Raw genomic sequence first — 14857 nt, 5'->3', positions numbered from 1 at the left:
AATTTTAAATTTCTGGCTGTTGCATTTTCATGGGGGGAGTAATTCGAAAGAAATTTGTATCTAGATGATGTAAAATATACTATATGACTTCATTAATGATGCCAGGAGCTTCACGTAGCTGCTGAAAAACAGAATGAAGTAACTTTTGCAGATCCCATACTGCTGGCAACCATGACCGACTTAGAAATTTAAATCTATGGGAAATTAGCATGTGGGAACCACAGAGAGGGGGAACTCAGACATTGTGAAAATATAGCTGCACAAAGGCCCTAAGCAACAGAAGGTTTACAGATCAGTGTGCAATGGAAGTAGGTCTGCATTCAATCTCAGTAAAGACCTGTCTGATAGAACACTTATTAATGTCTTTATTAGAAATACAATGAATACTCAGACTGGTCATTTTAGAAAGTGGAATGTGGGTGTGTTGGAGGAGAGAAAGTTTTATGTTTTGCAAATGCAAATGTTTTGTTTACCTGCAATCACCCACTGTCCACCAACTCATTCAATACTGAGAAATGGCGTTATGCAACCCAGTGAGTTAACAACAGGGCTCTAAAATGGGGAGGAAGGCAGAGCCAGGATGATGGCAGCAGGAACAGAGTTCCCTGCCCCTGTATTCTCCCCAAGTGTACATTATACACTGTTGTTACAGAGAGAAAACAGGTTAGGTTTTAACACACTTGAAAAACATAACTTTCCACACCCCAGAGTAGTATATCTGGTTGGTATTTTATCCATTCTGTTGTAAGAACTGAAGTTGATGTTACAGAAATGATCAGAAATAAACTCCTGCCAAAAATCATTAAGAGATGTCGAAGCAGGCCAGCACATTCATTGTAACTCATACAGCTGTCAGGGCACAAGACATCAGACAATCATAGACCACAAGGCCCTGACAGCACACGCTGACGAGGAGGGAGTGTGGAGCTGTGATCTGTGCTTTGTGTGCTCTGTAAGAACACACCAATGGTATGCAGACCCCTAAGTATCGTAGATCCATGTTCTTAATCCCTGATGGAGATGGAAAGTCACTACTGTTCTGTACTACAAAGTATAAACACGGATGGGGGTGGGGCCCTTCTGTTTGATGTGTTCATTTCAGTGCTTTCCAAATCATCACTTTAGAAAGCAGTTCTCAATCTGTGTGCTGTGGTCTCTTTGGGGGTAGCATACATGTTGTAGTTGGAGCGGCGGGCTGCGTCCCCAGCACCCGGCCGCCCGCTCGGCTAGCTTTACCAGAAATAATTACACGGAAACTGTATTCTTTTAAACACCGCTTGGCCCATTTCTATCTAGCCTCTTCTAGGCTAGCTCTCGCACCTGGACTAGCCCATTTCTAATAATCTGCTGTAGCCCACGAGCTGGCTTACTCTAAACATGTTCACCTGGTGAAACGAAATGTAGCTTTGTCTATACTTTGTTTCGCAGAGGAATTTTATCTAATGCCCTGTCCCTAATGAAAACAATCTGTTACTGAACCCCAGTGCTATTATTGAAAAATGTTTTAAACACATGGATACTTGGCAGCTGGATTATTAATGCATCAAACTATTAAACAAATCAAAAGTCTTCCACATGGGTTAAACAATATCATTAAAAATCAGATGGGGCCAACAGCGTTCGTTGTCTCCACCTACCATACCTTGGCCACCTCCTCTTGGAAAGCCACGAGATTCAAGTGAGAGATGTTCACCAGGTCAGGCCCATACACCACCGTTATCATGCGCTGCTCCAGGTGCCCAATGTTCCCAACATCCAGGAGTTCACGTAACTTGGGGTCCTGGATAAGAAATGTTAAAAAGAGTGGAATATAAGGAAAGATTCTAACATGGTAGCACATCTTTAAATGAACGAGAAGTAGAGCTGCCTTTTCTTAAGAGGAGCTTGTATGAATGGAAGCATTCCTCTCTACAGTGGCGAGGAGGTTGGTCACTTGCTGAAGAGCTGTGGGGGAAGACTTCCCAGTTTAAGACCTGTGGTTTTCAGCAAAGTGGTCTTTATATCATACAGCCATCCTACAATGCATGGGTACGTGTTAGAATTCTCCTCTCTTTTCCCCAATCATCTGATCGGTTATACATTGAAATGAAATGTCTTATTCTTCTCCATTCACAGACACGTTAAAACAGAAAAAGAAATTCTTACAGAATAAAAATGTTCATGCCTACTAGAGTCTAAACAACTCAATAGGTTCTGGAAGCATTTGACTCAAGTTGGTACTATCGGAAAGTAGTGCAAGGTTAGGGGGTGAAGGTGGGGTGCTTAGCTGGAGTCTTTTGATCATTGAGACTATCCTTGTGGGGGTGACATTGAGTCCAGGAGCAATAGGTCTTCTCAGTGATAGACTAGAACCCTAAAACATGCGCTGAATGAAATAAGCCTTTTGTCCATATAAACTGATTATCTCCAATATTTGTGACAAGCCTCTAGCCATGTCCTCTGCACTGAGTACAGATGTAAAGAGAAAGGATGTCAGCGGAGCTTTGCGCAGGATATTTTAAGTCCCTCACTGGGTGTGTTCTGGGCTGTGGACTTAGGGGATGTCTGCCATCTCTTTCTGAGCAAGCCTCATTCTTTGGGAACACTCTGAGTAAGTATCCCTTGGAGATACCGTTTTTTGTTTTTGCCTCCCCCTTTTTTTCTGGGAAAGGGACGTTTCCAAACTCACAGAACTCAAAATAAAACCGAAAATAGGGCTTAGTCAACTTGGCTGCATTTATTTTCCTCCCATAGGACAGGCCCTGTAGGACATTTCAGTCCATGCAGAAAATTAGCATCAAATCAATCACTTAGCGAATTTGCTGCCGGCTTCTGAGCAAGGACCATGCTTACATTTCTATTTATTTAGCAAAACACTATGCCAACAGGGCCTGATTACTGAGGCTGCGTTATTCTGGCCTCCTTCTGTGGGGGGTTATAAGCCTGTACAAAGAAATAATGAGTTAAAAAAACAGAACAAAAACAAGCAAAACCTTTCCAGTTAAGTTACTCACTTGGTATCATTACTTCTTTCTTCATTAATAAAACTTTCTCCTGTGTGGATGCACAAAAAGGCACACTTTCAAGTAAGCTATGGAGAAAGGAACTTCATTTCCAAGCTTGCCCAGTAGAGTCGAAGATTTAATTCCCTGACACAGTGAGAGTTTAACAAGGCAAGGGAGCCTCCTGGAAAGATGAGCTGCTTTCCTCAAAGCTATCAATTCCATAACCCACAAAAGGAGAGGTATAGAGTCAACTAATTCCCAAATGAAAACCACAAAGTGGGGGGTTTCAGCACTATAGAATCAATAGATTGGAAACACATGCTTAAGCAAATTAAACAATTACTCCAGCTGTTCTGGAAATGATTAATTACATTATGGTTTTCAGAAACCATAGAGGCAAGTTTAGGGAGTTAAGTGTATTTGATCAATACTTGTATACATGGAAGAGAATAACCATTCTCAGAAACCAACTAAAGCTTGCATAATTCTCATGTACGGTCAAAACACTTTTGCTTACTCACTAAACAGCTCTCGGTTAAGGGTTTCTACTTCCCAGGATTGCAGGGAAGAGGTGTGGGGGTCAGGAGTTCGTGTGACTTATCACTGAAACAGAGAATCTGGAGATATGTAAAGTCTCTCCAAAGGAGGTGCCTAAATAGAAAATATGGTCAAGAACTTCCAAAATTCTGTGAAGAACAGCATTACTACTGGCTATAGTCAGCAAGAATCTAGAAGAAACATGTCGTCTCTGTAAGTTTTACTTCTAATGGCTATTGCTATTTCTTTGAAAGTCCCTTGGTCGTTTTGTAACTAGAGGTGGTGTCTGGATTTGGGTGGATGAAGGAGGTTGTGAAAAGGGAAGCTGAAGATTGGTGAGTCTATCTGAAATGGTTCACATTTCTAACATAGAATTTTAAATGAGTTTTGATAATGAGCTAAAAGAGCAATTTGAGATATATTTTATCAATAGAAATTCTAATCCTTTAAAATCATATTGTTCAGGATATATAATAAGAAACGGTTGAAAATATGTAACAAGTACGTTGTGTCTAATACTGATTTTTTTTTACTTTCTCTTAGATCATTCCTCATTTTAGTCCCCTCAACTAACACTACAACATCTTATTGTGGAACACTTCTATTTTCTCAGCAGATCTACACGTGGGGCATTTGCTGATGAAGACACCCATCTCTTCAAGTACCATAGGCTATCCCCAGCAGCTTTAGACTGTCAGACTGTGAAGATCAATAACCTGAAAACACATCAGCACTGACGTCACAGATGAAGACCTCACAGATGAAATTAATTCAATGAACTCAGATGTCTAAAATTGTGATACTTCTGGATTCCAGTACTATAGGTCTGGGAAAATGAACGGTTGTATTTGAAAAACAAACATGCACGATCAAAACTGTACTAAGGACAAAGTCCTGTTGATCGTTTGTCTGAACTACTTTGTCCCCTGTCCTTTCTCCCAAGCAACTTTAAGTGAATCTCAAAATCCTTGATAAGTTCCCAGAGACTATTCGACTCCCCAGGTTCTAGAGCACTTAAACACACTGACATGTCGACTGTAGATGCTTTTAAGGAGAGTAAGCCATTCCTCCGCTCTGCAAAGTTGTTTAACTTTTCCAAGAGTATTAAAGGATATAGGGAAAACTAAGAGATGGGGTAAGCTTGGAATTTTACATTTTCAGCTATTATTCCAGGCTTACTTTCTACAGAGAATATTTTTTTCTGTGCCTCTACAGTTGGGGCTAAGAGCAACTGAGAACCCTGGCAGTTTTCACTTGGCCTCTAGGTTATCTCTACTCCTATAAGAATCATGAAACAAAGGTGATTTGGCTATGCAAGTCCACTTTTTCTTTTTCATTTATTTTTTTGAACAATCTTGTTTTACATACCAATCCCAGTTCCCTCTCCCATCCATCCTCCCACTTTTCCTACCTTCTCCCCCTCCTCTCTCCCCATCCAGAGTGTTGACTCCCATGGGAAGTCAACAAAGTCTGCTACATCACTTGAGGCAGGACCAAGGTCCTCCCCCGTGTATCTAGGCTGATCAAGGTATCCCTCCATAGGGAATAGACTCCAAAGAGCCAGATCATGCACTAGGGACAAATACTGCTAAGAATCTAAGCAATAGTGGAGAGAATACCTAAACTACCCTTCCCCTGTAATCAGATTGATGACTACCTTAATTGTTATCATAGAACCTTCATCCAGTAACTGATGGAAGCAGGTGCAGGAATCCACAGCTAAGTACTGGGCCGAACTCCTGGAGTCCAGTCATAGAGAGGGAGGAGCGCTATTATGAGTAAAGGCCAAGACCATGATGGGGAAAGCCACAGCTGACTCAAGCTAGTGCGAGCTCACAGATCCTGGACTGACAGCTGGGAAACCAGCGTAAGACCACACTAGACCCTCTGAATGTGGGTGACAGTAGTGTGGCGTGGGCAGTTTGGGGGGTCACTAGCAGAGGAACCAGTATTTACCTCAAGTCCACTTTTTCTTCATCATCATGACTTGTGATTAAATTACTTCATGTTCATTCTAAAGAAAGAGTTTTGCTCTTGGTGATATCTGTTAGCGATTACCATTACCTGGCAACTGGCTTCTGGAGAAATAAAGACTGTTCTACACTTAAGGAAGGGGGACTTAAGTATGACACAATTATGAAATTATGTAATTTAGAATGTCAGAGACAGATTGGAAATTATGCATAGGGTTTTTAAAAGGAAAACTAAATGCTAATTTAGATCTTCACTACTTAATTTGACTTCTAAAGAAAAGATATTTATTTGTACGTCAGGCTTTGCCAACATAATGCATCTCCTCGGGATACTTAGGTACCAGAAACCTTTTGTTTGGTGCAGAAAGATCTACCATACTCATTTGTTTTTCATAGGCATGGAAGACATTTTTATCAGATTTCAGGCTTATTCAACACTTCTTTATATGAAGAAAATTCTGTTCTTAGCACTTAAGGCAATGTTCTCAACCGAATTATGGTTATCTATCAATCACGAGAAAGTCTGATATTTGAAAGCCTTTTGATCAATACTAAGTGTAATAATTGTAAACAGAGCTCTCTCTTCTGTTTTCTCCCAGTGTACACATGGGGCTTTGCCTCTCTCCTCCTCCTCCTCCTCTTCCTCCTCCTCCTTCTCCTCCTCCTCCTCCTTCTTCTCTCTCTCTCTCTCCCTCCTCTCTCCCCCTTTCTCTCTCTCTCTCCCTTAATAAATATTATGCCTAAAAATTGTAAACAGAAAGACATAATCCTTGATACGGCTGAATGATACTAATATAAAAATCATGTGCATGTTTCAATTGGCAGAAAAATAAAAGAGCACCTATTAGTCACCTTCCAAAAGTGATTTTTAGGTCAGTTTATTAAAAGTATAGTAAATCAAAACAGGAGAGAAAATATGAAATAATGACACCAGTTTTCTTTCTAGCATAAATGGAAGCTAAAGAGTGACATTCAATGGCCTTTGGATAGTCACCTTACTGAAAGTGTAAGTACGCAAAGTATATGGTAGATTTTCAAAAGTCAATGAGAGAAGTAGTTAGCACCCTCCTTTTCTTTTTAGTATTTATAGGTAGTATGTCACTCATGTTATCAACCACCTCAACCCTTCCTGCCTTCTTGACATCTGCAAACTACCAACTTCCAGCAAAATTCTTCCTTTTTAATTTTGATTTTTAGAACATACACTCACACACAACACACACACACACACACACACACACACACACACACACACACACACACACGTATTTTGCCTGCATGCATTAATGTACATTGCATGCATGCCCGGTGCCCTCAAAATCAGAAGAGGGCACCAGATCCCTTAGAACTAGAGTTATAGATGGTTATATAGAGTTATAGATAGCATATGGGTGCTGGGAATTAAATCTGTTCTTTGAAAAAGCAACAAGTGTTCTTAGCCTCTGAGCCATCTCTCCACCCCTTCCAGAAAAACTGCTGCAGAACATGAAAATCCCTAGGCTGGAGGGACAGAGGTGTACACATAGTAGGCAGTTAGGAATTCTGTGCTCCTTTGTGTTTGAGCCCCCTCAGAGGCAGTGAAACACATCACTCTCAATATATCTCCCTCAACCTGTAGGGAAACCAGTCTCTTGGTAATTTTCATATCCACATGGTTTGGTTAAAGCATAACTAATATTTATGCAACTTTGTCTCATCTCCCTGACAGGTAAGGTTTTTTTTTTGTTTGACTGTTTATTGTTTGTTTGGTTTTGTCTTATTGGTCAGTGTTTTTCCTTTTTCATCTCCATTTTATTGATCTATTTCATAGAAGCATCTGTTCTCTTTCATGGTACTCTAAGGCAGTTGTATATTGCCAAGGGAGCTCTTAGAACTTGAGAACACACTCAAAAGCTAAGCATATTTCAAAAGGAGGTCTGAAAAGTTTTTAATAATAATTTTTTTTTGTTTGGAAATCAACCTGCCCAGCCATATACACTAATGGCTGTACTGACCCATTGTAGCTGGCCTGAGTTTATTGAATCTACAGTGGTAAGCAGGGTCCAGACTCAGAAGAGTTCAGGGAGAGGTTTCCTATGAAGGCACCTGTGTCAGCTCAATGAGAGCTACAGCTCTAACCAACAAGAAGCCAGACTGTGGATGCCCAAAAGAGAAAGTGGAGTTTATATTGAAAGAGCACCCACAGTTTCTGCCAACTCCTTCATGCAAATGAGGGATTTCAACTGCAAATCTGTTCCTTCTTGACTGACCAATGCCAACAGGGGCCTGGTGACTAATCCTGTAATTCTACCTGCTATAGCAGCAGAGGCAGGAGGATCACAAGTTCAAAACTCTCTGGGCAAGTTAGTGAGCTCTGTTTTTGAAAAAAAAAAAAACGAACAAAAAAGACCCTTATTTGTCTCTACTATTTACAGCAATGTGGTCGTGTGGAGCTTTGTTACCCATCCCATGCCTCAGTTTTCTCATCTGTGAATTGAAGCTGACAGCAATATTCCATTTAAAATTCTGTCAGAGTAAATAAATGAGCCTTCATGAGAGCAGCTGAGAAGTAAATCACAGCTTGAAAGTCAAAGCCAGGATGACGTACCCACTGAACAACTTAACCTCATGAAAACCAGAACCTATTTCTGTGTGACTTACCAGTCAAAGTATTATATGGTTCATGTATAATGGACTGACTATATTTTCAAACTGTGTATTTGAATTTAGTATCTCTCTTAATTCGCTCTTCCATCGGAAACATCTCACAGAGTGCTAAAGGACAAACCATTCCTAGAAGGTCTCAGTTTCCAGCTCCTTCATTCAACTGATTTTCAAAATAAGGCAGCATGATTCCTGAGCTTCAGTTTAGCTTCCTCACGAGGTGGGTATGAAGCACAATGCCTGCTATGTACAACATTTGCACAGGGAGTCAACTGAAGCTGTAGAGGCTAAAGGATCCCATGTTCTTAAGGAATTAAAGTGTGTGTGCGTGCGCGCTTGCGTGCGTATGTATGTGCATGCACTCACGCATGTCCTGATATGATTGCTGTCATGAAAAATAGTGAAATAAATGCTGGCTGCTACTTACCTTCTTTTCCCTTTAAAACTGTAAATGCTTTTAGGAGCTAAGAAAGAAGCTCTCCTACCAATTGACTACAAGTACTTGAAGGAGAATGGATTAAATGGGTAATTTGTCTGTAAATGTCTGAGAAGTTGTACATACTTGCTGAAGGTTCTAGACATGTATCTCAAAATTAAATGCATTTTGACTTTCAGGGATTTTTTTCCCTTTAATTTTACTTACATCTGTTTTCCATTAATCCAGATATACAGACATTAACCATATCCACTAATACATAAAGATCGATACAATGTTATTTCTTTATAACCCCAGGGACATAAAACCCTCCACAGTTCAAAGTCTTGGGGAGATCTGATACCTACTTTCCAGGGAGTAACTACTAACACCTAAATAAGTCCAGGCTTAACTCTGTCTTTCTATGTGTGTGCTTCTCATTGGCAGTAAGAACCTATCTTCAAAAATCCATTATAGCTATTCATCAAAGCACATTATGCACGAAGACCAAAGTTGTAATCTCTAAGACCTTCAATTTCAATGAGGAAAAAAACCATCTTGAGAGTTCTGTGATTGGGTCTATTCAACGAGACCTGAGGGTTAATGATATCTCCAAGCTGTAAAACCATCCCCGGCATTCTTGGCACAGCTCTACACAGGCAGGGCACGAGGCACTCTTCATTTCACAGAAAGAGATGCTCCCAAACAGTACCGGTCCCAGGACCTGATTAGCCAGGTCTTTCCATTTTACCATTTGCTGTAACTGATGAGCTTTTTGTTCATTTGTCCTCACGTCACTGCTGTGTTTACAGTTTTTTTCCTTCCTGCCTCCTCAGCCATTTTTTTCCTCTCTCTTATTCAAAATTTGCCATGATATTTTGTTATTTTGTTGCAAATCAGGAAGCCAAATGTTCTTATGCCATCCCAGGAAAATGACATTCAGTGCCTGCTATATTTTGAAATTGGACATAATGTTGCCTGCTTTCATAGCCAGAGAAGTCTAACCACCCAATTTGTTAATGGATGACTGAAAAAATTTCCATTTCTTGACTTAGTTATTGGTTTTAAACAAATATATACTATATGGTTAAGGCAGGACAAATACTACCGTGGGTCATCCAGAAATCGGTCTACCTGAGACTACGCATGCTTCTCTTTAACTCCTTCAGGTCAGTACCCTTATGTGGAACACAGTTGAGGACAAATATGCTTTACAAGACTGAGAGACTGGTTCATAGCTTGACTCCAGTCTGATGATGGTGTAGTGTTGCTGGGTAATTTCAACAATTAAGTACAAAAATTGGATTGCACTGGGCCGGGAATGAATGCCTTCCTGTGGTTGGCCGGCAAGTGCTTAACAATAGTCTTTCAGAAACCAAAAGAAAGCAAATCATCAAACATTCAAAACACGAAATTCAAACATGTCAGCAAGTTAAAGCCCCATGCTCTATAGTGTAATATTTATCGATGCCTGTGAGATAAACAGCCAGTTTCACGCTACCCAATGACACAGCTGAACTTGGAGCCGAAAAGACATTAGAAGAAGTCCACTATTATATGCTATTTAATTCTACATCTGTTAGAAGGACAACAAACATCAAGATCACAGATAGCCATAATATTTAATAAAATAATTACAAAGTGATACATTTTGAGATATTTTAAATATAACTCATCTGGCTGCAAGTTTATATTATTTAATTTATAATAATACCTGAGTTTAAAAAAGAATTTTGCAAATATTTAACAATTGCCTATTGTGAACTAATACAAACTGGCTCCAACCCTTCACCACTTGTACCCAGAGGCAGCCTACGAAAGCTATAGAAGAGAAACTTCATGTTACTGGGAGCATGGACTGACCTCAATTTGAACACACACTACTTCAAATCTCTAGGTACCCATTCTTCTGCTTTTGCCTGAAGAAGGCTGCTTGAGATTGGCTTTGTTTGAGATCCCTGTTGCATTCTCTGTACTATCTAAGAGGACCCCACTGAGCACTCCCCAGAATAGTCCCACTGGGTAGATCCCGCTCTTTAGGCTTCATCCCAGTAGAGTTAGAACTGATACAATATAAAGGAAACATAATTAGCGCATCTCACTCCAAAGCAGAACTGCTGCTTTCTCCCCATGCAGGGGTGTATTTCTCTAGGGACCTCCTATGGTCCAGTGCTGCACCGGCACCATCACCACCACTCATTCACGGAACAAATGTTTATCAAGACCCGACTGTTTACCTGGTCTTGTGCTAGTTGATGGAGCTATAGTAATGAATAAAACCAGAGAGCCTCATCTTAGTGACGCTTACAACCTAGTGAGGAAATGGGTATTAAAAAGCAAAACAATAACAAACCCAAGGGATCTAAGCCCTTAAAGACAAAGGCAGGAAGATTACTAGTTTGAGCCCAGTCTGTGGTATGTAGTGAGATCCAGTCCTCAACATCCACAAAATAACTTAAAAGATAAAACAAAAATCAAAGAGTCTCATAACTAAATATAAGAGAGTATAGTTCAGGAATCTAACAATGTTAATTTTGAAATAGGGTGGGGGAGGAAACTCCCTAGAGACATTGCTTATTTTTCTTTGTTTTGGAGACAGGGCTGCACATGTGGCCTTGACTAGTCTGGAACTCACTATATAGACCAGGATGGCCTGGAACTCACAGAGATCTTTCTGCCTCTGCCTCATGAGCTCTGGAATTAATGATATGTGCCACCAAGCCTTAGGCTCCATAGAGGCATTTTAAGTAACTGAATTGTGTTTGTTATCGTCAGACATTGCAGACAAGGCCTGGGCATCATATGCAAATGCAACCTAGCCCTCCCTGTGACTGAAGAGAGGAGAGCAAGCGTGAAAAGAGTCAAAGATAGGGGAGAAGGTTGGGTGACATAAAGCAGGAGAGATAAACAGGAGGCACTCTGTGCAAGAAGGTACGACCTGTCCTTAGGAAGGCGCTCCACGAAAGTCTCCCTTGAACAATTTCAAGCTGGGGAGACCTGGAATAGCATTTGATAGAATGTTGAGAGAGACTGAAAGAAGGAGATTATATATAATACTTATCTTTCTATTTCTTTATTTTGGTGTTCTCAGACTGTCACTATGTAGCTCAGGTTGGTCTATAAGTTTTTATGCAGCCTATAGTGGCCTTGAGCCCCCAGCCTCTGCCTTCTGAATTTTGGAACTACAGTCAGATCTATATCTCACATGTGCGTTGTAATAGGAGAACCTAATATCTTAGATAGGGGTACAGTGGTTGAGATGGTTGGACAAAACAGCATGACTTGACATTGGCATTGGTACTGGGGTTCAAGAGATGGTGATGCCTGTAGTATTCTGAGATTCTGAACTGCTGAACCAACATGTTGGTGCTGTTGGGAATAACAGGGATGCCAGAGGGAAATCCAGGCTTGTGAAAGTAAAGGTTATAATGCCCTGTTTAAATTTTGAGCCTCTAAGCTTGAAAGAGGTACTGAGGCTACATCTACATTCAGAACATAAGCCCCATTGGGGAAGCCTTTTTTTCTACCAATGATAGCTACAGAAAACAGAGCCCCTAATTTCAGTTTGATAAACAGGATTCTAAACACAGTCAAAGAAGCCTATAGCACAAAAACATTAAGGAGATTTTGTTACATCTTTTTCTTTTTCATGGGTTTCAGGTCATTATATTTTCATCTCACATTTTCCTCCCTTGATTCTCAGGCTAAAACCATTTTCTATTTATCAAAATGTGACTACATAGGAAGGCCTAATGAAGTAAGGCCTGTAAAAAATAACTTCTAATGAATTCAAAGAGAGGTGACACATTTTGGATAAGTCTCCACAGAAGATAGATGGTAAAGATTTCTGTGCTTTGTTATATCTGGTAGCAAACAGGGACATTTCAGAAACAAGGCACTTTATTAAAAACATTGATTTCTAAGGCTATTGTGTTTCATGTAGGTGGTTTTGAATAGTGATGTAGAACTATAATAGCACCTTCAAAATATGATACATTGGCTGCTTCTATGCCTATAACAAAAGAACTATAAATCACTAAATTGTGTATTAGATATTCTCAAATACAAGTGGTTTGCAAATTAGTTAAATATTCAAAGTACCATGCACACATATGAAACAAATAATTTAAGTGCATATGATGGTACTGTCGGTAGCTTTAAAAAGTTATGCTTATAAAGAAGTTAAAATTATAATATGCATGATGCATGCAAAATGAATAATGTTTTGTTGGATAAGAAAGCCTTGAGCCCTTGAGAGCACAAAGCAGGTAGGGCATCTAAAAAGGTGATATGTGTTGGCCAGCCCATAATTAGGACAGAAGAATCTGGTAAGCTCCATAGTACCCAGTACACCTATAGAGCCTGTGACATCTATTGCCTCTGGGATATATAAGTTCATGGTTAACCAGATCTTCTGGTCAGAAACCCTGGATATCCATCGGGTCCATAGAGAGAAGAGGACTTTAGGATCTAGCAACACAGGTCAGGGGAAGGTAAAACCTTGGAAGCCTTAAAGGACTTGAGCTGAGGAAAGAATTGACTGTCAGTGAAGAGCCAAGACAAGGCCTTGGGAATCACATATTGCAAACCCACTTTTGTGGTTTCTAAGTATTTATTATTATTATTATTATTATTATTATTATTATTTGTGTGTCTATATGCACATAAATGCATTCCTCGTTGTGTGGGTGGAATTCAGAAAACAGCTCTGTAGAGCAGGCTTTCTATATCCACCTGTATCTGGGTTCCAAGTCTTGCTCAAACTTGGGTTGCAGCCTAGCGACTTTCCTTGAAGGGCCATCTTGCCGGCCTACTTTTCTGTTTTATATCACAGAATTTCAAGAAAATTTTGAATGTTCATTGAAGAACCATTCAGGATAAGAACCAAGTCCCAAGTGAATGTTCTGGAGCTCTACAGGTTCCATAAGCAGACTCCTTTCACCTTCTCCCATTGTACTTGTCTTCATTCACTCATTCATTCAACAAACCATTCCTTCACTACATGGCAGATTCTAGGGATCTGGCAATGTTTTTGGAACACATGGCAGCTGCCTCATTGTGTTGATGGGAGGTGAGAAGGTGAAGGAATAAAGCCGATGGGATCTCAACAGAAGCAGCTCGCGGTGAATGCATTACATAGGAATCCTTGAACAGTACCAAAAGGGTGGCCTTGAGATGTCCCTGCAGAGTGCTCAGTCACCGACCTTCCTGTCCACTGAGGTGATGGAACTCCATAAACTATATTTGGCTGAATAAGTCTTTTCCAGTCACTATGACTCGCTCTCCTGGCTTCCTGAAGAATTTGCTTTTATGAGTTTAAAAAGTAAAAACAAGTGTGACTCATGTGTTTGGAGTTAAGAAACTCGAATTTTTTTTTGGGGGGGGGATGGGGGTCTTACATAACCCCAAGTTGTTGTCCAACTCAAGCTGTAGTCAAGGCTGGCCTTAACCTTCAAAATCATTTTGTTTCCATTTCCCCAATGGTACGGTCACAAACATGCACTGGCATTCCTGGCTTTACACCTCCTTTTTTTAAAAATTAAAGGTGAAATAGAGGGAATTTAACATTTTAAAATAATTCTCCACTCTTACTAGTCAACTCCATTCATCTAAATGCACTGGTTAGAGTACTTGAAATCTAGAATGCACCCCAATGGTCCATGTGTCTAAGGTGTGGTGTTTAGAGTATGGCATTTTTTGAATGTTGGAATCTTTAAGGGGTAGAGCCTAAAAGAAGAAAGTCAGTTCACTAGGGATATGCCTTTGAAGGGGATTTGGAACTCTGTCCCTGTCTGAGAGCATCATCAGATGTAACGGCGTAAATGAATGCAGACAGATTGTAAAAATATATACAGCTTTAATGGGGAAATAGACTTACAGAACCACCGTTCCCTTGGAGACCAGGAAAGCAGAAGCAAGCACTGCGAGCACGCTCACCAGATTTATAGGTATTAGCCCAAGGCGAACACGCCCCCTAAGGGGCTGGACTTATCCCTAAAGTCAGATATTCATCACCCCCACTCTTCTTCCCCCTTACCACAACCCCAAGCATTAGAGATGATGGACCATGTCAGCCTTGTAAACCCAGAGTGACAGTAACCCTGTACCTTCTTAAGCTGTGTAAACTATGTACCTCACATATTCCTCAGTGATTTCCATCTAATATTGCACCAGGAAAGTTTCTAAGTGGTAGCTTTGTTGAAGATGTTAATTTATTTTAATTCTTAACTTTCAGTCCTACCCATGTTTAATCTTACCAAAACCATAGCATTTATTTCCTGTATTTGATAAATAGGAATTAAATC

At 40.2% G+C, this 14857-nt stretch overlaps 1 protein-coding gene across 2 annotated transcripts in view; it reads right to left on the bottom strand.

The window, feature by feature from the left end:
• Positions 1 to 14857, bottom strand: part of Plcb1 (phospholipase C beta 1) — a 678563-nt gene that overhangs the window by 241087 nt on the left and 422619 nt on the right. For both annotated transcript variants that reach the window (XM_075962281.1, XM_075962280.1), the window contains exon 4: positions 1643 to 1780. In XM_075962281.1, coding sequence (XP_075818396.1) covers positions 1643 to 1780 — 138 coding nt within the window. The remainder of the gene's footprint in view (positions 1 to 1642; positions 1781 to 14857) is intronic.

This window comes from Microtus pennsylvanicus, chromosome 2, assembly GCF_037038515.1.
Source record: "Microtus pennsylvanicus isolate mMicPen1 chromosome 2, mMicPen1.hap1, whole genome shotgun sequence".
NCBI lineage: Eukaryota > Metazoa > Chordata > Mammalia > Rodentia > Cricetidae > Microtus > Microtus pennsylvanicus.
Note: the sequence above shows the minus strand (reverse complement) of the source record. Positions and strands in the feature narration are given on the sequence as shown.